A 20,340-nucleotide genomic window follows, 5' to 3' on the forward strand; every position below is an offset into this window, starting at 1 on the left:
AGGAAGAGGGAGGGATTGCTGCAGGCGGATTCCTATCCACTGCATAGTGGGCCACCAGGGATTCCAATAAGTGTATGTTTTTTAATTGGAGGATACTTGCTTTACAATGTTGAATTGGTTTTTACCTTACAATTCAAATCAGCCATCATTATACATATATAATGATATCCATATATCCCCTCCTTCTAGAGCCTTCCTCTTCTTTCCCATCGCACTCCTCTAGGTTGTTCAGTTCAGTCACTCAGTCGTATCTGACTCTTTGCGACCCCATGAACCACAGCACACCACGCCTCCCTGTAGATCACCAACTCCCAAAGTTCACCCAACTCATGTCCATTGAGTCGTGATGCCATCTAACCATCTCATCCTCTGTCATCCCCTTCTCCTCCTGCCCTCAATCTTTCCCAGCATCAGGGTCTTTTCAAATGAGTCAGCTCTTCACATCAGGTGGCCAAAATTTTGGAGCTTCAACATCAGTCCTTCCAATGAACACCCAGGACTGATCTCCTTTAGGATGGACTGGTTGGATCTCCTTGCATGCAGTCCAAGGGACTCTCAAGAGTCTTCTCCAACACCACAGTTCAAAAGCATCAATTCTTTGGCACTCAGCTTTCTTTATAGTCCAACTCTCATATCCATACATGACCATTGGAAAAACCATAGCTTTGACTAGATGGACCTTTGTGGACAAAGTAGTGTCTCAGCTTTTTAATATGCTGTCTAGGTTGGTCATAACTTTCCTTCCAAGGAATAAGCGTCTTTTAATTTCATAGCTGCAGTCACCATCTGTAGTGATTTTGGAGCCCCAAAAAATAAAGTCAGCCACTGTTACAGAGGGCCAAGCCAGGCTCCCTGTGTTATACAGCAGCTTCCCACTAGCTATCTATTTTACACATGATAAAAGTATATACATAAATGCTAATTTCTCAATTTGTCCTCCATATTCTTCCCCTTCTGTGTCCACAAGTTTGTTCTCTACATGTGCATCTCCATTCATTCCCTGCAGATAGGTTCATCAGTACTATTTTTCTATTAATAGATTCCAAATATATGCGTTAATATACAGTATTTGTTTTTCTCTTTCTGACTTACTTCACTCTATAACAGGCTCTAGGTTCACCCACCTCACTAGAACTGACTCAAATTTGTTCTTTTTTATGGCTGAGTGTTATTTCATTGTATATATGTACTATGGGCTTCCCTAATAGCTCAGCTGGTAAAGAATCCACCTGCAGTGCAGGAGATCCTGGTTCGATTCCTGGGTCAGGAAGAGTCCCTGGAGAAGGGATATGCTACCCACTCCAGTATTCTTGTCTGGAGAAATCCCATGGACAGAGGAGCCTGATGGGCTACAGTCCATGGGGTCACAAAGTCAGACACAACTGAGTGACTAAGCACGGCCCAGCAAATACCATATCTTCTCTATCCATTCATCTGTTGATGGACATCTAGGTTGCTTCCATGTGCAGGCCACTATAAACAGTGCTACAATGAACACTGGAATTGTGGTTTTCTCAGGGTGTGTGCCTAGTAATAGGAATGCTAGGTCATATGGTAGCTTTATTCCTAGTTTTTTAAGGAATCTCCATACTGTTCTCTACAGTGGCTGTATCGATTTACATTCCTACCAAAAGTGCAGGAAGATTCCTTTTTCTCAAGAACATCCTGTCCAGCATTTATATACCTAGTTTATAGATTTGTTGATGATGGACATTCAAATTGGTATGAGGTGATATCTCATTGCAGTTTTGATTTGCCTTTCTCTAATAATGTGACGTTGACCATCTTTTCGTGTGTTTATTGGCCATCTGTACTTCTTCTTTAGAGAAAGGTCTGTTTAGGTCTTCTGCCCATTTTTTGATTGGGTTCTTTGTTTTTCTGATATTGAGCTGTTCATATATTTTGGAAATTAATCTTTTGTCAGTTGCTTCATTTGCAATTATTTTCTCCCACTCTGAGGGTTATCTTTTCATCTCTTTATACTTTCCTTTGCCATGCAAAAGATTTTAAGTTAAATTAGGAGTTCTTTAAAAAAAAAAAAAATCCTGGGTCTCTTTTGGCCTCTCCTCCTTGATTTCCATAACAACTCTCTATCTTGATTCTCCTTAAACTACTTCTTTTTAGTTTCCATTGCCAGGTCCTTTTTCCTCTATCTGCCTCTTAACTATTGGCTTCCAATGGTTCCCAACTTTACTTTCTCTCTCAAATCAAAATTATACATTTCCTCTGAACATCTCATCTATTATTTTGGCTTTTATTAATATCTATTTTCTGGCAACTCTTAAACCTTCATATACAGCCCTAACTCCTCTTCAACACTGTAAAGTATAGGGTGGCAAGCTTTTAAATAATGAGCCAGATGTTAAATATTTTAGGCTTTGTGGGTCATACTGTCTATTACCATTACTCAGTTCTGACATTATCACAGGAAACAGCTACAGACAAAAAGTAAGACAATAAATAAGTGTATTCCAATGAAACTTTAATTCTGGATTTGTTGTTGTCCAGCCACTCAGTCATGTCTAAGTCTTTGCAACCCCATGGACTGTAACACACCAAGGTTCCCTGTCCTTCAATATCTCCCGGAATTTGCTCAAACTCATGTCCATTGAGTCCATGACGCCATCCAACCATCTCATGCTCTGTTGCCCCCTTCTTCTGCCCTCAATCTTTCTCAGCATCTGGGTCTTTTCCAGTGAGTCAGTTCTTTGCATCAGGTGGCCAAAGTATTGGAGCTTCAGCATCAGTCCTTCCAGTGAATATTCCAATATTTAGTTCTGGATACTATAATATGAATTTCTTCTTTTACTTTTCCAACCCTTTAAAAATGCAAAAACCATTCTTAGGTCTATAGCTGCATTGCTCAGTATAGGAGCTTCTTGCCACATGTGGTATTTAAATTAAATAAAAATTAAAATTCAGTTCTTCAGTCACACTAGCCACATTTAAAATGCACAAAAACCACACCTGTCTAGTGGCTACTATATTAGCACAGATATAGAATATATCTATCCACAGAGAGTTCTAACAGATAGGGTGGCTCTAGATCCTTATATTTTTGGATATAAATATCCAAAACTACTTTTTGGATACAAACCATTAGGTATTTTCCCAGAACTACTAAATATCTAAAAGTGAATTACCTCATTAACTTTTTCTCAGAATTTATCCTTTCTTTACTACCAGTTGGTCAACTACATCATCTTGCACCTTGCATCTTGCATCTTGCACCTCATACAAGTCATCAACTTAGAAGTCACTCTTAACTCCTCTTTCATGAATCCAAACACCCAATCAGTAACCAAATCTAATTATATAGATAGATATCTCACTAAAATTTCTCTCCATCTTCACTCCTATCTGGCCCATTTTAAGCACATATCTTCTTCAGCCTTTTTCAAAAGTCTTTGAATTATTCTCTTTGCCTTCAACGTGATGCCTCTCTAATCAATTCTTCACATCCATCACTAGTGATCTTTCTGAAAAAGAAATTTCACCATGTCTCCCTTTCTAACAATTTCTCAGTGTCTCTCATATCCACCATAGGATAAAATCTAACATTTTTGTATAGTTTCCAGAGAGATAACACATTCAAACTAGGATAATTTGAAGAGTGTTTGATAAAGGGAATATTTACAAAGGGGTAGACAGAATATCATCATAAAGAAATGTGTAGAATCAAGACAAAGTATGCTCTGTTACTAACCCTAGGCTTAAAGTAGCTAAGGAAGGAGATAGTTACTAGAGACTGGAGACAAACAGGGTTGCTTCTTGTTCTCAGGTTACTTTCAGACTCTAATCCCCTTCTTAAACTTACTTCTCCTAGTTTTTCTCCAATTTCCTTCACCTCTATTTTCCTATATTTGCTTTACCTTCTCCCCTCTGGCCTCAAATTTATATCTCTCCCAGGCTTCTTTCTTAGCCCTAGATTCATATATTCAATTGCCTCAATATGAATGTATGGATACCCCAAAGGTTCTTCACACTCAACATGTCCACAGAAGAACTCACCATTTTTCCCTCTAAAAGTTGCTTCTCCTACAAAATTCCATTTATCAGGGAAAAGTACTATCATCTATTCCAATCACAAAAGCCAGATATGTTTTTGGCATGGCAAAAAAACCTATCTGCCTCCCAGATTAAATACCTGCAAGTACTCCAAGTTTATATCGGGAAGGAACAAAATAGATCACCCTACTGCTCTACCAAATGAAATTATTTGTAGTCTACAAACACAACATGCTATATCATACTTCTGTGCCTTTGCACATATTTTTCTTTCTTATGAGAGAAATAAAAGTTTCTTCTCCAGTTTTTTTTTCCCCTCTTTCCCTTCAGTTGACATAATCTTCTTCTTCAACACTACCTCAAGTTGAATTTCCTCTGCAAAATTTCTTTAGTTACTTTGTTCCCCTACTTATTAAATACCTCAATATCTGTATGGAGAAGGAAATGACAACCCACTCCAGTATTCTTGCCTGGAGAATCCTGTGGACAGAGGAGCCTGTCAGGGTATGGTTCATAGGATCGCAGAGGGTTGGATATGAGTGAAGCTACTAAGCACAATATCTGTAAATAACTCAAAAATAATTATCTTTTAAAAGTTTTATAGATTTTTAAGTCTATCTTCCCTACTGAACCATAAGTTCTTTGAGAGCACAGAATATTATTATCCTCAGCTCCTAAGATAACTCAGCTCCCTGGTGGCTAGGTGGTAAAGAATCTAAAATGCAGATATGGGAGACAAAGGTTCAAACCCTGGGTCAGGAAGATATCCTGGAGCAGGAAATGGCAATACACTCCAGTATTCCTGCCTGAGAAATCCATGGACAAAGAAGCCTGGCAGACTACAGTCCATGGGGTCGGAAAGAGTCAGACGCAACTGAGCACGCACTGAGCACCTAAGGTAACTATATCATCAATTTGGGTCTTGGCTCCCTCTTAAATTGGGACAAAAGAAAAATCTATCTTACAGATTTACTGTAAGGATCAGAGATACAACATGCTAAGTAAGAAGCTAGAACAGAGGAGCAGTCATTAATTACTGGATGTTATTATTGTTGAAAATAAATAGGTGACAGAACATTTCATGAAGAAGGGGATTATACTGATAAACATGTATGTTGCCTTGAAGGAAGTGCAAGTAGGTCAGTTAAGTTAGAAAGTAGGGTAATTATCAAGAAATGATGAGATATAAGACTGCAAAAACTAAAAACATATCCCAAGTGGACTTGGATATGCTACTAAAGAGTACATTTTTTAACCTGCAAATAGAGTCACTGGTTGAAATGCCACGGGACATAAGATTTTCATTTTCCATATAACTCTATAGTGACACTGTAAGTAAGCTTAGAAGAAAGAAGCATTAGTTTGAGGCAATAATTCAGACACAAAATTAAAAGGGCCTGTAATGGCACAGAGAAAAGGACAGAATTATTTAAAAGATAAATCTAGAACTTGTTAACTTTGGATGTTATGAGTGAGGGAATATTTGAATCATTGAAGTCTCCTAAAGATTTTAAAAACCCAATGATTGAGATAAGAGAAACAGGTTGAGGAGCTGCAGAGAGATGAATTCAATTAATCATACAGTGAGTCTGAGGATGTCCACTGATTTCTTACTAGAAACTTCAGAAGACAGTCTGAAACAAGAATCTAGGGGCAAAGATGAGATCTGGGCTGTGGTGATAATCACAATCAGATAGAAGGAGCCAGGTAAAAAACCTCTAAGGACAAGCCAATAATTTGTAAACTAACAAAAGTAAGCCTAGTTCTATGGAAGGTAGGTGAAAAACGGAAAAGTGGAATCAAGGAAATCAAATTAAGTGAGTTCAAGACAAGACTGGTGAAGAACATTAAACACAGTGGGAAGTTTACATAAGATGAACTGAAAAGTGACACTGGATTTGGCATTTGTTACCTTACCAGTGAGTGGCAATGCTGTGTGGGCAAAAGGTGACGGTTTTGTCATGGAGAGTCACTGACTATAAAGTAAACGAGTTAAATACTCCTTAAAGGTCATTTTTCACACTAAATGTATTATTCACCTCCATTAGAGAAAATGTTAAATCTGGTCTGTTCTCAAAGCTTATCTGTTTTCAAGATACCCTAGAAGGACTTGGAGGCTTAAGTTCAGGAGCCAAGAGGTTTACCACTCCAATCACTAAATTCGTGCACAAATTCATTCCTCTGTCATGGGGCGCGGGCGGAGGCACAGTACCCCGGATATGAATATAGCCTGCCTCAGAACTGAGCCATCCACCATCAAGGCCTTGTAAGAAAACGAACGTGAGGGAGAGTCCAGCCCTTAAATCAATTCAGACCCACTCAATTCGCAGAGCACTCCATTCCCAAATTCCAAACAGACACCAACTGAAATTTCTGTGGTAACCAGAGACCACGGTTCCCTGAACCTCCAGAAGTTCACACAACTCCTTGCCTTGAGGCGGCAGGGCGCTGGGCGGGTGCCCAGGTAGACTGCTGCTGCCGCTCCGGTCACCCGCCGCTCCAGACGTGCCTGGTGGGGAAGACGCAGAGGCGGCTTGGGCTGAAGGGCGGCTCAGAGGAGTCTCCTGGAGTCCGAAATTGTAGCGGGGACCCTGGGACCGAGCCTCTGGTGAGCAGGGGGAAGCCGCAGGGACAGAAGAAAACGTCGGTGATATGTCAGGCCGCAGCATCTTTCAGAGCAACTCTGCTGTGGGACAAAGCCTCGCGGGGAAAATACGAAAGCGCGGCGCGCAGAGTCGCAGTGCGCAGGCGCAGAGCCCGTTTACCACGCCCACCCACATTTATCCCCGATAGACCACAGTCCATGGAGTCGCAAAAAGTTGGGCAGGAGTGAGCGACGGAGCACACAGGTGATTAAATGCTTCCTTTGTTAAAATGATTTAAAGACAGAAATGGAGAATGTACTCTCAGGTGTCCCGGTCCCGTCAATTGCTGCAGAATTTGGTCAAGCTTAATGCGAGGTCAAGCTTAATCTCTTCTCTGGCTCAAATGCTAAAGAATCTCCTGCAATGCAGGAGACCTGGGTTCAATCCCTGGGTCCAGATCCCCTGAAGAAGGGAATGGCAACCCATTCCAGTATTCTTGCCTGGAAAACCCCAAGGACAGAGGAGCCAAGAGTCGGTCACGACTGAGCAACTAACTTTCATAATGCGAGGTAGACTCCCTCAACTAAAGGGAATTCAGGATCATCAATCCAACTTGTGTGTCCGTGCTCAGTCTTGACCCCATGCTATTTGTGACCCCATGGACTGTAGCCCGCCAGGGTCCTCCCTCCATGGAAGTTTCAATACTAGAGTATGTTGCAAGTTCTTCCTCCAAATACAACTTGGGAGTCTCATTATTCCCACTACACCTTATTCCCCATTATCACAGGACATTATGTGCTAATATTTCCAAGTTCAGTTCACTCTCAGTCGTGTGTGATTTTTGGCGACCCCATGGACTGCCGCATGCCAGGCCTCCCTGTCCATCACCAACTCCTAGGTTTACTCAAACTCATGTCCATTCAGTCGGTGATGCCATCTAACCTTCTCATCCTGTGTCATCCCCTTCTCCTGCCTTCAATCTTTCCCAGCACCAGGGTCTTTCAAATAAGTCAGCTCTTCTCATCAAGTGGCCAAAATATTGGAGCTTCAGCTTCAGCATCAGTCCTTCCATTGAATATTCAGGACTGATTTCCTTTAGGATGGACTGGTTGGATCTCCTTGCAGTCCAAGGGACTCTAAGAGTCTGCTCCAACATCACAGTTCAAAAACATCAATTCTTTGGCGCTCAACTTTCTTTATAATCCAATTCTCACATCCATACATGACTACTGGAAAAACCATAGCTTTGGCTAGACGGACCTTTGTTGGCAAAGTAATGTCTCTGCTTTTTAATATGCTGTCTAGGTTGATCATAACTTTCCTTCCAAGGAGTAAGCATCTTTTAATTGCATGGCTGCAGTCACCATCTGCAGTGATTTTTGGAGCCCCCAAAAATAGTCTCTCACTGTTTCTCTATTTGCCATGATGTGATGGAACCAGATGCCATGATTCTCTTGAATACAAACACAGTAATTCAACATGGTAGAGAAACCGGGATTGAGAAAATACTCTAGATACCATTATATGTCCCATTACTGAATTCACATTCAATTGTGAAATCAGATACAGAATATGAAACCACTGCAGTCACCCACGTGCAGTGACTGCAGTACTCAAAACTTCCAGTGATACCACTTAAATAAAATTGTGTTCCATCCAATGGTTTCCAAACTTTCAGAAACACTGGTAATTCAATCCAAACTTAGTGAACTGTCAAAAAACAATGCCAGACATTTCAATAACATATAAAAGCAGATATTGCTCAATGTGTTAAGAGAAATCATCACTATTCACATTTAAAATTCTTTACTCTTAGGGTTATTATTGCAAACTTGCTTCAGCAAATCTCAACTTCCATCAAGAAAAATGCTCACTAAAATACTTTTTCACTAAGAAGACAAACATTAGTGTGCTCTAATCTTTGTGAAAACACATGTTATACAAGAACACTGTGGCAAGTATCAGCTTGTATTTCCTTACTGGGCAGGAAAAAAAAATGCCAACAATCCCTTGACATTCTGACATAAAATATTAAAAAGTGAGTAAAGTGTAGTCCAGATTGCAATCCTCTTCCTAGTGAATTCTCTTCATTTACCTAACCCACTCTGTACCCGACTCATTAACCACAAGCATGAAATATTCCCAAATTTCAGCCATTTATTTTTATTTCATCTTTTAATTCCTATGTGGTTCATGAACTCTTTATCAGTAACGTTCTCACTGACAAAGACCAATCTACATTAACTATAGTTATATATAACATATCAAGGGAGTACCCAGGAAAATCAAAACACAAGACTTCATCAGCTAAAGAGTTCAAGTTTGCTGTTATGAAGACATACAAGAAAACAAATACACTGAAGGATAAACAAAAAAAATCAGAGTAACAACAGCATTCCAGAAGGAAAGATACAATAAAGATCTTAATTTACAATATGTATAATTATATAATTTATTAAAATTAACACAATTCATGTACAAATATTAACACGGTAGTTATTAAGTTTGTTAAGCACTTCAACTACTGAAATGTTAAAACACAATAAAAACTATATTAACCAACTTCTCCATCAAGGGATCTAATCTAGCTCACTAGTTCAGGCTGAACATTCACTCTCCGAAGTACTTCTTCAGGCATGCAAAAAACAGGGCTAACAGGTTTAATCTGCTCTTCTCCCAAAAGTGACAATCCAGCAATTCCAAACAGAGTATGAAAAGGATCTACCTATTAAAAAACAAGAATTTATAGAATATTACAAAATGAAAACTTCTAAAACCCTGCTTTTGAACAGGGATTATACTGGAGCCCATTGCACTCTGTATTTAAATATTATCTTAAAATTTTCTGAAATAATGGTTTCAAACTGCACTTTTTAAACAGAGGACTTGGCACACACCGTCATGTCTTAGGAATAAGTACTGTATATGTGTTTCAGATCTTTTATACACTCTTTTGTGTGTGTTAGTCACTCAGTCATGTTCAAATCTCTGAGACCCCCATGGACCATAGCCTGCCAGGCTCCTGTCCATGGAATTCTCCAAGCAAGAATACTGTGATTGAACAGTTGCAGGCGTTGCAGGCAGATTCTTTACCATCTGAGCCACCAGAAAAGAACCCTAGTACACTTTTAAATGACATTTTAAAAGCATCCTTTCAAAGCAACACTTGAAAAATACTATTTGTTCCCCACCAATTCCTAGTTTTAAAAATTTAGAACCCTTAAAATCTTAAGAGTAAAACAGAACTACACTGAAAATTTTAACTGTTAACAGTCATAAATATACTTGCCATATCTCCTGGCCTATCTGCAAATCCTCCTGTTTCTTCATCTTGACATGCTAGGATGAAACTGCGGAGTTTTTCTCTATCAATCCAATGAAGCCTTCCAATTATCTTTAGGGAAGCCAACACCCACCATGAATAGCATACATCTGGTAACTAGGAGGAAAAAGCCACAAGTTGCCACAAATGTATTTTCTAAATACCTGGGGTGAGAGGGGAATCAAGGGATATATTGACAATGCAGTGTTTGAAACACTGAAATCCAAAAATTGCTTAGAATTAAAAGATAATCATTGGAAAGAGATCAAATGCTTCATTCCACAGAACTAGAATATGAGTATGCAGAAATGCTCAGTCATGTCTGACTCTTTGCAACCCCATGAACTGTAGCCCACCAGGCTCCTCTGTCCATGGAAATTTTCAGGCAAAGAATACTAGAGTGGATTGCCATTTCCTTCTCTAGGGGATCTTCCTGAGCCAGGAATTGAAACCACATCTCCTGTGCTGCCTACATTGCAGGCAGATTCTTGATTCCACAGAAAACCATGCTAAATGTTTCAGTTTCAGTAGTCACTGATAACCATCTATCCACCTTAATTTCTATATGAAATGAATGCCTACATCAGTTCCTTTTCCAAGAAACTGGTAGTAAGGCTTCTAAGAACTATGGCAATATACGTTTCACTGCCATGGGCAGCATTTTCCATAAGTGCTGTCCAAGAAGGTATACAACTTGGGTTAAAAAAATAAAATCACCCTTGCTCGTCAAATCATAACTTAAATGCAGAAGACCCCACACCTTACACTGAATTTCAACTAGATCCCAGGGTGATCCACAAGAACATTAAAAGCTGTCCTAGATTGTAAGTGCTATCCCCACCCTCACCCATTTCCTAATTATTGAAAAGTTGCCCAGATTTTTCAATGGATCTTAACTAGGTACCAATTGTGGTTTTTAAACTTATTCAGAAGTAACAAGAAAGCAAAATTACACAAAAATACAATGATCCAGAATAAAAGCATCAATAGGCTTTATCATATTTTAGCTCAAGGGCCCAGACCGAAGAACAGCTTTTAGTATTTGTAAATGATTTTTAAAAACAGTATTTTGAAAGGAAAACCAGTATGAAATTCATACTTGTCCATTAATGGAATACAACCATACCCATTCATTTTTTATTGTCTGTGGCAACAATGTTCTTCAGGGCAGCAGTGTAGGTGCAACAAGCCCATCGGGCAAAGGTAAAAATATTTACTATCTGGTCTTTACAGACCCAATTTAGAGTATGTTGAGAGCTAAACAGAATTGAGTTTTTCTTTAAAAATAAAGATTTTAAATGAAAATGTTATAACCCAGTTTTTAAAAAGAAATCTTTCTTTTGGCAAATCCATTATCCTTTCCCATCTGTAAGTGAGCATGGAGATTTCTGTACAAGATCCAAGTATTAATAGTGGCCTTTGATTCCCAGATATGTATAATGCACGATTGTGAGTCCCCGGTATAGTTTAAAGAAGAAAGTTTCACGTAGGTGAAAAATAGAAGGCCTTCAGATGGATTTTTATAAATAAAATTCTGAAGGATTCCTTCAGAAAGAATTTTATAAATAAGTATAAATTTTAAGAATTTATACTATGAATACAAACACATTTTAAAGCCCAGAGTTATTTGTCAAAGAAAATCAAAAAGTACCAGGCAATCTTGTCACGATTGTCTTTTAAATGGACATCAGGATTAATAGGCATTTCAACTCTTGTTTTACTTTTGCCAAGAGCATTTTTAGAAGATACAACTAAATTTTGCAAAGTATTATAGTAAAATTAAAAAGCTCACGATCAATTTGTAAGAGCAATATTACAAAACAAAAGGCAAAAAAAAGCAGTCCTCACTCAAGTTTATAAAATTTAAAGATTAATCTTAAAAAACAATACCTTCTCTGGCCTTCCATTGAGTCCACCTGATGGAAGCTGTCGTTCACAAAGCCACCAACCGAGTAAATCAGAATTTACTTGGTGCAACTGACTAGTAATAGCCAAGAATCCTGTGCAACAATAGATCTAAAATTACAGACATAAAGTACATGTGTGTAATAGTTTTTCAACAGTAACACTGATTTAAAAAAACCTACTTTAATTATTAAAGCTCCATTTTCTATCTAAAAATTTGCTGACAGTAAAAATCGCAAACATAAACATCACATAGTTATTTGAACAAATCTGAAGCATACTACTAGGATCCAACTCTGCAATGAAAGACTACCATCAGTTTTTTCATGGCTAAGAGCAAACTGTTTGATAATAGTTTACAACAGGTGTTCAGGATAGGGGATACAGAATGTTTTTTATCTGCTTACTTAAAATTAGAGAAGAGAATGGCAACCCACTCCAGTCTTCTTGCCTGGAGAATTCCATGGACAGAGGAGCCTGGGGGGCTATAGTCCATGAGGTCGCAAAAAGTTGGACATAACTGAGTGACTAACACCCACACATAAAAACTAATGGAAAATCAAAATATATTTCTGGTAATTACAAAACTACTTATGTTTATTTGGGCAAAAGGATTTCACCAACAGGGGACTCAAAGTCAGCAACTGTAAAAATGCCTTCCTCACGCAGCAATTAAGCAATTCTTATTTTCTACATTCAGTCAAATTAACTTGCTATTTTTCAGTTATACTGGTTATCCCTTCAAAACTGATACTACATTTTAATTTGGATTAATGAATTACCTGCCCAGCATGGGATTCAGAACCTGGTCTGCAACCAAATCCACCATCAAAGTTCATACATGATAAAACAAATTCGATTGCCTTTTCCACATTAATAGCATCCAACTTCCCCTATAATCAGAAAACATGCCTATTAAGTTCCAGAATAATCATCAAAAGTTAATCATTTCCAATACATTTGAAACTTACCAATAGTGCCAAAGTTGCCACTGCACAAAAAGAGAATCTTGTATCAATTTCTCCTAAAAATAAAGCAAACCAAAGCATTATGTGTTATCAGAGGCTTCTAATCATACTAGATAAAGTTAATTAAAAATCTCTGTACAACTACCATAGTTATATTTTCAAAAGTTCAGGCCTAACATGTACTTCGACTGTCCAGGAGGAAAACTACATCTGAAGTGTATATTCACTTACTTTACTTCTAAGGAAAATAAGTACTAGAAAATGGCTCAAAAGTACAGTGAACTAATTGCTTACAGAGCGCCCAGAAAGATAAGGTAACTAGTTAATTTCTAAGAATGATAATAAACTTACCCTATTATATAAGTAGATTTTCACATCCCATGAAGCAGCTGGTCTCTCCGGCCTGCACTGTATTCAGCCCTAAAGCAGAGATTATCTAGTTTTATCAAGTAAAACACTACTCCCTCCCTCCACTCAAATATTCAGTAATTTTGTAAAGCTTTTTTTTTTTTTTTTTTTAATTATTTTCCCCTTGCTAATTAAGTTTTTAAAAAACTTTACAAAGCCACCAAATACTGGGGAAAAAAGTTTCACCTACCTTATCTTTTAGCTTGCCCTCTCTGTTCCAGTACTCCTGTATGCTGCTATAACTAGCACAGTGCATGCTGGAACTTCCAGCAGACCATTAACTCCAGTTAGACCAGCTGCTTAGTGGGACCTGAAAAAATGAAAAACTTATAATCTCCTTATAAACTATTAGCAAAGCCCCCAACTCATTATACTTTAAAATCTGCAACCAAGCTTATTACTGTAATAAACACCGAAGCAAAACATTTTTATATTGGTATTCTAGGTGCCAAGGATTAAAGTGACATTACCCCAGATATCTCCAGCAAAAGAACCATCTTCTTTCTGTAGACTCTGAACATATTCCACAACTTTATTTATGTCAATAACATTAATACTATCATAGAGAGTAAGTATCTGTAATAGAAACAAACCATGGTAAGTAGATACCTCGCCACTGGTCAGTTTGTCCTAATGATGTTCTTCTCAACTACCTTCTAAGTTGTCAAGCATGCATGTCCTTTTGTCTATGCACCTTGAAAACTTTTCTCAAATATGCAATTCTATTACAGAGTAAAATTATAGGTATTACCAACAAGTCTTTAACCACTGTTAACACTTAGACTCATTTATGAAACTTATACTGACTTTAAACCCTTATTTGTGAATCTTTACAAATATCAAAATCAAAGCTAACTCCAGGCGGACATCCCTGGTGGTTCAGCAGTTAAGATTCAGTGCTTTCACTGCCTTGACCCCAATTCAATCTCTGGTCAGGGAACTAAGATTCCACAAGCCAGAGCAAGGCTGAAAAAAAAAATTTTTTTTTTTTAAATTTTTAAAAAGTCAACTCCACAGTAAAGAGCAAAGTCGTGAAATGGCAGAGTAAAAGCAGGGAACCACAGGTAGCCTGGCATTTCCAGAAATTAGATGAGAAGATGAAACTAAAGGGAGGAAATGGGGAGGCCATGTAAGAAAGCAAATGCCATGCAGGAAGTCTGACCAATACAAAAAAAGCTGAATGAAGGAGGCTTCTACACATATTGTACACAGGCTTTGAGCAGTTTATATAATTCATTATGCTAAGTACTGTTCTCTGAATAAAGTTTTACGTGACAAATCTTTAGAATATACTACCTGCTTTAAAAAATGTTTTGTATCATCAGTAAGACATGTTTTCTATCGGGATAGGGTATAAATCTATTGGGATAGGGTAGGTCATGCTGTACAATAAATAAATCAGATTTCAGTGCCTTAACACCAAAAGAATTTTTCTTGCTCAAAAAAAAAAATCTTCCACTTAGTGAGTTCCAGACATTTACATATACGTAAAATAAACATTTTACTGTCCAAGGTCTCAGTGCCATTTTCAAATTTACATCAACTTTGGATTCAGCTAATACATGCCATCACATCATTGACCTTGCTTTGAAACAGATCTCATTTGAAAAGATATGGATAGCTTTTTACATAGATACTGATCCCTATTTTCAATTCTCTTACTTAGGTAACAGAATACACTACCAAGACTGCAGAATTTTCATTAGTATTTACCTGAACAGCACTAAGAGTATACAAAAGATGAGGATCATGTCCAATACTAGCACTTATTCCACCACACTCGTGTTGACAAGACTTAATAAACGTCAGAATTTCTTCTCTATTCATACGATGTAGTTGTCCCATGAGATCCATTACGGTCAGACCCCAATAGATGCCACTCATTCTCAAATATTCAGACATGCAATATTCCTAAAGCACAGAAATTAATGGGTCAGTCTGAACTGATGTCAGTTTAAAGATACTCAACACAGAAGCTAAATACCCATACTGTTATATGGCTCTAACAACTCCATAGCTGCAGATATTCATGGGAATTCATTAGTAGAGATGTTTCCCAACGTGGTAAATAATTCAGCTCTTTCTATACTATAGTGGAAAATATTTACTTCTAATTAAGCTGTTTAATTGTTTTTCCTAAGGTTCCCAGAGATGAAAACAGGGAACATTCTTCAAGATAAAACTTTTTCAAGGTCTCAGCGTAATTCTAGAGCTTAAGTGTTATTACACATCACCATAAACTCAGGTAATACATGCCAACACATCACTGACCTTGAAAGTATTAGCTCAACTACAAAAATAGAAATCTATTCGCTGTCTCAAAATTCATACATATCTGGGTAGAAGATAATCTACTCTGTCTGCCAAAGCCTCTACATAAGTACTGCTAAGGATCAAGGTTAACTCCCATGGCTTCTCAACCACAGACATCCGTCCCTGGTATGCAGGAGTTGGAAACCATTTTTAAGAAACACAAACCATTCTAACCAAATGATTTGACACATTTACAGAATAAACACTTTTCAACACAAAAGTATACATACGTAGTCATCTTTCTTTGAGCCATAGGATGCAATATAATCAGCATGCTTCTCCAGTAACAGGGTGTCAGGTGCATCTGACTTAATGATAACATCTTTCTGCGGTGTACCCTTTCACATACAAAAGATTTCATAAGTTTTTATCTTTTAAATGTTTAACCCCAGAACATACATTTCAATATACATATGAACTCTTATTTCATCTTGCCATATAGAAACTTTCTAGTTTAAAAGTAGCTGACTAAAAAGAACTAAAGCTTTCATAAAGTTTCAGGTGTTCTTCAGGTCTCAGAGTAATTCTAGAGCTAAAGTAGTAATAATCAACTTTAGATTCAGAATACATGCCAGCTCATCATCGACCCAAAAAACTACCGTCCTCATCTCGGCTGAACAGTTAAGTAAAACAGACTATCAAAAATTTCAACTTACGGTTTACACGTGGCAGAACCTATCTGTCCCATAATTTGCAATTGAGTTCTTTAGTGAGATTCCATTAATCTTAAAAACTCCGATTTCAAAGCACCTTCGGAGAAGGCAATGGCACCCCACTCCAGTACTCTTGCCTGGAAAATCCCATGGATGGAGGAGCCTGGTAGGCTGCAGTCCATGGGGTCGCGAAGAGTCGGACACGACTGAGCGACATCACTTTCACTTTTCACTTTCATGCACTGGAGAAGGAAATGGCAACCCACTCCAGTGTTCTTGCCTAGGAGAATCCCAGGGACGGGGAGCCTGGTGGGCTGCCGTCTATGGGGTCGCACAGAGTCGGACACGACTGAAGCGACTTAGCAGCAGCAGCAAAGCACCTTTCATGCACGCCAACACTTATTTACCAGGCTAACAATTCTTTTCCGGCTTTAGTCTTAAGTTTCTGCATTTGCAAGAAGCCCCCGGGTGATGACTGTTGTTGCTCTAATTCGGCACATTTCTCAGCTACATCTTTGTGACTGAGGCTACATTTTAAGTAGTTCAAGATCATTACCAATAAGAATGAAGCAGTTAATTTCCTTCATATCCCATTAAAACTTACTAGAACGAAACCATACCATTAACAATTCCAAAGATTTCGAGCCATATATACCCTGCCACATGGAAGGTAAGAACTAACCGGCTTTTGTGGGGGGCGAGGGGATTAAGAAAGAAGGTAGTCGAACCCTGAGTCTCGACCGATAGCAGGAAGTCCGGCCGCAACCGCACCCGCGAGATCAGCAGAAAACGCTGAGTAACACTTCACATTGTCTATGAGCCCTCAAAATACCTTCCAAGGCCTGTGTCTTAACCCAATCATTCTCCAACACTAAGAAAACAACCCACTAGTGACGAAAGAGCTTAAATATTACCCTATCTATTCTCCTATGGACACATCTAGACAGCAATACAAAACACGTCCACACTCACCATGACTGAGAGCAAAAAGAGAACTTAACTCGTCAGTGGGAGGATTTAGGAGGTAAGCGCCTGCGCAGAAGCGCTCCTCAGGCCCCCTCTCCGCCCCGGCATAGCTGACCACCGTTCTTGCCTGAAGGAAGCCGCAGTTCCGCGGCTGCCCTAGGACCCCCACCGACTGCTCATAGGTGTCTTCCCTACCTGCGCCGAAAGTCTCTGGCGCCAATTTTCTCCTCTCCTTATCTCCGCAGTTTTAAGACAGTTTTAAGGAATATTTAGGGCTTCTCTAAATACTACACAATAAACTGGAAAATTCTGAAGGAAATGGGAATACCAGACACCCTGACCTGCCTCTTGAGAAACCTATATGCAGGTCAGGAAGCAACAACAGTTAGAACTGGACATGGAACAACAGACTGGTTCCAAACAGGAAAAGGAGTATGTCAAGGCTGTATATTGTCACCGTGCTTATTTAACTTATATGCAGAGTACATCATGAGAAATGGTGGGCTGGAGGAAGCACAAGCTGGAATCAAGATTGCCAGGAGAAATAGCAATAACCTCACATATGCAGATGACACCACCCTTATGGCAGAAATTGAAGAAGAACTGAAAAGCCTCTGGATGAAAGTGAAAGAGGATAGTGAAAAAGTTGGCTTAAAGCTCAACATTCAGAAAACTAAGATCATGGCATCTGGTCCCATCACGTAATGGCAAATAGATGAGGAAATAGTGGAAACAGTGGCTGACTTTATTTGGGGGGCTCGAAAATCACTGCAGATGGTGATCGCAGCCATGAAATTAAGAGACACTTGCTCCTTGGAAGGAAAGTTAGGACCAACCTAGACAGCATATTAAAAAGCAGAGACATTACTTTGCCAACAAAGGTCCGTCTAGTCAAGGCTATGGTTTTTCCAGTAATCATAAATGGACATGAGAGTTGGACTATAAAGAAAGCTGAGTGCCAAAGAATTGATGTTTTTGAACTGTGGTGTTGGAGAAGACTCTTGAGAGTCCCTTGGACTGCAAGGAGATCCAACCAGTCCATCCTAAAGCAGATCAGTCCTGGGTTTTCATTGGAAGAACTGATGTTGAAGCTGAAACTCCAATACTTGGCCACCTGATGTAAAGAGCTGACTCATTTGAAAAGACCCTGATGCTGGGAGAGATTGAGGGCAGGAGGAGAAGGGGACGACAGAGGATGAGATGGTTGGATGGCATCACTGACTCAATGGACATAGGTTTGGGTAGACTCCAGCCATTGGTAATGGACAGGGAGGCCTGGCGTGCTCCATGGGGTCGCAAAGAGTTGGACTTGACTGAGCGACTGAACTGGAATTGGAAATACTACTTTAAAGAATCCACCTGCAATACAGGAGACCCAGGTTCCATCCCTGGGTTGGGAAGATCCCCTGGAGAAGGGAATGGCAACTCATTCCCATATTCTTGCCTGGAGAATCCCATGGATAGAAGATCCTGTCCGGCTGCAGTCCATGGAGTTGCAAAGAGTTGAGTGGGACTGAGCAACTAAAACTTCCCAGGAATTGAGGCCCTTCCCAATCTGCCTGTAATGTGGGAGACCTGGGTTCGATCAGTGGGTCTGGAAGATCCCCTAGAGAGGGAAATGGCAACCCACTCCAGTATTCTTGCCTGGAGAATCCCATGGAGGGAGGAGCCTTTCTGGCTATAGTCCACAGGCTTGCAAAGAGTCTGACTCAGCTTAGCACATATACACACATGGCTTCCCAGGTGGCACTAGTGGTAAAGAACCTGCCTGATGTAGGAAACAAGAGACTGGGTTTGATCCCTATGTCAGATAGATCCCTTGGAAAAGGGCATGGCAACTGACTCCAGTGTTCTTGCCTGAAGCAAGCCCATGGACAGAGATGACCTACATTTTAAGTAGGTCATGATCATTACCAATGAGAATGAAGTAGCTAATTTCCTTCATATCTCATTATGATATCCCATACGGTTCATAGGGTCTAAAACAATCTGACAGGACTGAAGCAACTAAGCTAGTAATATTTAAAGAGTGGAATAACTTTTATGAACTCATTTATTCTTGAGACTCTTTTAAGATATGAAATGGACAGTAATTAACAGAGTTGCATGTAGTTAGCTCAGTTCAGTTCAGTTCAGTCAGTCATGTCCGACTCTTTGCCACCCCATGAACCACAGCACACCAGGCCTCCCTGTCCATCACCAACGGCCGGAGTCTACCCAAACCCATGTCCATTGAGTTGGTAATGCCATCCAACCATCTCTTCCTCTGTCGTCCCCTTCTCCTCCTGCCCTCAATCTTTCCCAGTATCAGGGTCTTTTCAAATGAATCAGCTCTTAACATCAGGTGGCCAAGTATTGGAGTTTCAGCTTCAACATCAGTCTTTCCAATGAACGCCCAGGATTGATCTGCTTTAGGATGGACTGGTTGGATCTCCTTGCAGTCCAAGGGACTCTCAAGAGTCTTCTCCAACACCACAGTTCAAAAACATCAATTCTTTGGCGCTCAACTTTCTTTATAGTCCAACTCTCACATCCGTACATGACTACTGGAAAAACATAGCCTTGACTAGATGGACCTTTGTGGACAAAGTAATGTCCCCGCTTTTTAATATGCTGTCTAGGTTGGTCATAACTTTCCTTCCAAGGAGTAAGCGTCTCTTAGTTTCATGCTGCAATCACCATCTACAGTGATTTTGGAGCCCCACCCCCACCCCCAAAAAAAAGTCAGCCACTGTTTCCACTGTTTCCCGATCAGTTTGCCATGATGTGATGGGACCAGATGCCATGATCTTAGTTTTCTGAATGTTGAGCTTTAAGCCAACTTTTTCACTCTCCTCTTTCACTTTCATCATGTAGTTAAGTGTTCAGTAAATGTTTTGGGGTGAATGTTCAGGAAATGTTCACATTCTCCTCCTGTTTGCCTTGGCCATTACAGTTGAGTCTCTCACCTATTCCTCCCACTTCTTTAGGAAGACAGTGGTATCTGAAATATTTGGTACTTACCTTCAACAAAGAAACACCTAGGTTCCTTTTAGGAGCTTTCCACAGAATTTGAGTTTGCTAGGTGTGATCACACAGCTGTTATCAATTCTTGTTTCTCATGACTGTCATACTTACACACTTTTGGCACCCGTTAGAGTATACTGGCACCCCCACAGCCTTAAAATTTCTTTCATTCGGTAATGATTTGGAGAAGGGTTCCTGACACCATG

General features: G+C 39.5%; 2 protein-coding genes and 3 non-coding genes across 6 annotated transcripts in view; all 5 read right to left on the minus strand.

Annotated features, from left to right (window-relative positions):
• The window catches only part of MSH4 (mutS homolog 4), a 95,755-nt gene extending 88,686 nt beyond the window's left edge, over positions 1-7,069 (minus strand). The window contains exon 1 of the mRNA XM_027536854.1: positions 6,440-7,069. Within this exon, the coding sequence (XP_027392655.1) occupies positions 6,440-6,677 (238 nt within the window). The 5' untranslated portion in view covers positions 6,678-7,069. The remainder of the gene's footprint in view (positions 1-6,439) is intronic.
• A 1,661-nt stretch (positions 7,070-8,730) lies between these two features.
• RABGGTB (Rab geranylgeranyltransferase subunit beta) lies at positions 8,731-17,197 on the minus strand. Of its 2 annotated transcripts, XM_027536855.1 has the most exons (9): positions 17,135-17,193; positions 15,740-15,847; positions 14,910-15,107; positions 13,667-13,772; positions 12,792-12,844; positions 12,603-12,713; positions 11,806-11,931; positions 9,883-10,032; positions 8,731-9,318 (listed from the first exon to the last, which is right to left on the minus strand). In XM_027536855.1, exons 1-9 carry the CDS (start codon positions 17,135-17,137, stop codon positions 9,178-9,180), a joined length of 996 nt encoding a protein of 331 aa, XP_027392656.1. In that variant the 5' UTR covers positions 17,138-17,193; the 3' UTR covers positions 8,731-9,177. The 2 variants fall into 2 exon arrangements, with proteins under 2 accessions (XP_027392656.1, XP_027392657.1); XM_027536856.1 differs by lacking the exon at positions 11,806-11,931 and having other exon boundaries at positions 17,135-17,197.
• On the minus strand, positions 14,707-14,778 carry LOC113890606. The gene has a single exon (XR_003510564.1). It is a non-coding gene; the product is annotated as a small nucleolar RNA SNORD45 (small nucleolar RNA).
• Positions 15,386-15,468, minus strand: LOC113890605. The gene has a single exon (XR_003510563.1). It is a non-coding gene; the product is annotated as a small nucleolar RNA SNORD45 (small nucleolar RNA).
• LOC113890604 lies at positions 16,019-16,097 on the minus strand. Its single transcript, XR_003510562.1, has one exon. It is a non-coding gene; the product is annotated as a small nucleolar RNA SNORD45 (small nucleolar RNA).
• Positions 17,198-20,340: the final 3,143 nt, after the last annotated feature.

The sequence above is a fragment of the Bos indicus x Bos taurus genome, chromosome 3 (assembly GCF_003369695.1).
Source record: "Bos indicus x Bos taurus breed Angus x Brahman F1 hybrid chromosome 3, Bos_hybrid_MaternalHap_v2.0, whole genome shotgun sequence".
Lineage (NCBI taxonomy): Eukaryota > Metazoa > Chordata > Mammalia > Artiodactyla > Bovidae > Bos > Bos indicus x Bos taurus.

Bases quoted from the DNA above. Each gene is read 5' to 3' on its own strand.
- RABGGTB (XM_027536855.1), bottom strand. The intron at 15,108-15,739 runs GTATGTATACTT...TCTGTGCTTTAG, and splicing joins GCTCAAAGAAAGATGACTAC to GAATATTGCATGTCTGAATA. The intron at 10,033-11,805 runs GTATTGTTTTTT...TTTTCCTCCTAG, and splicing joins TCAATGGAAGGCCAGAGAAG to TTACCAGATGTATGCTATTC.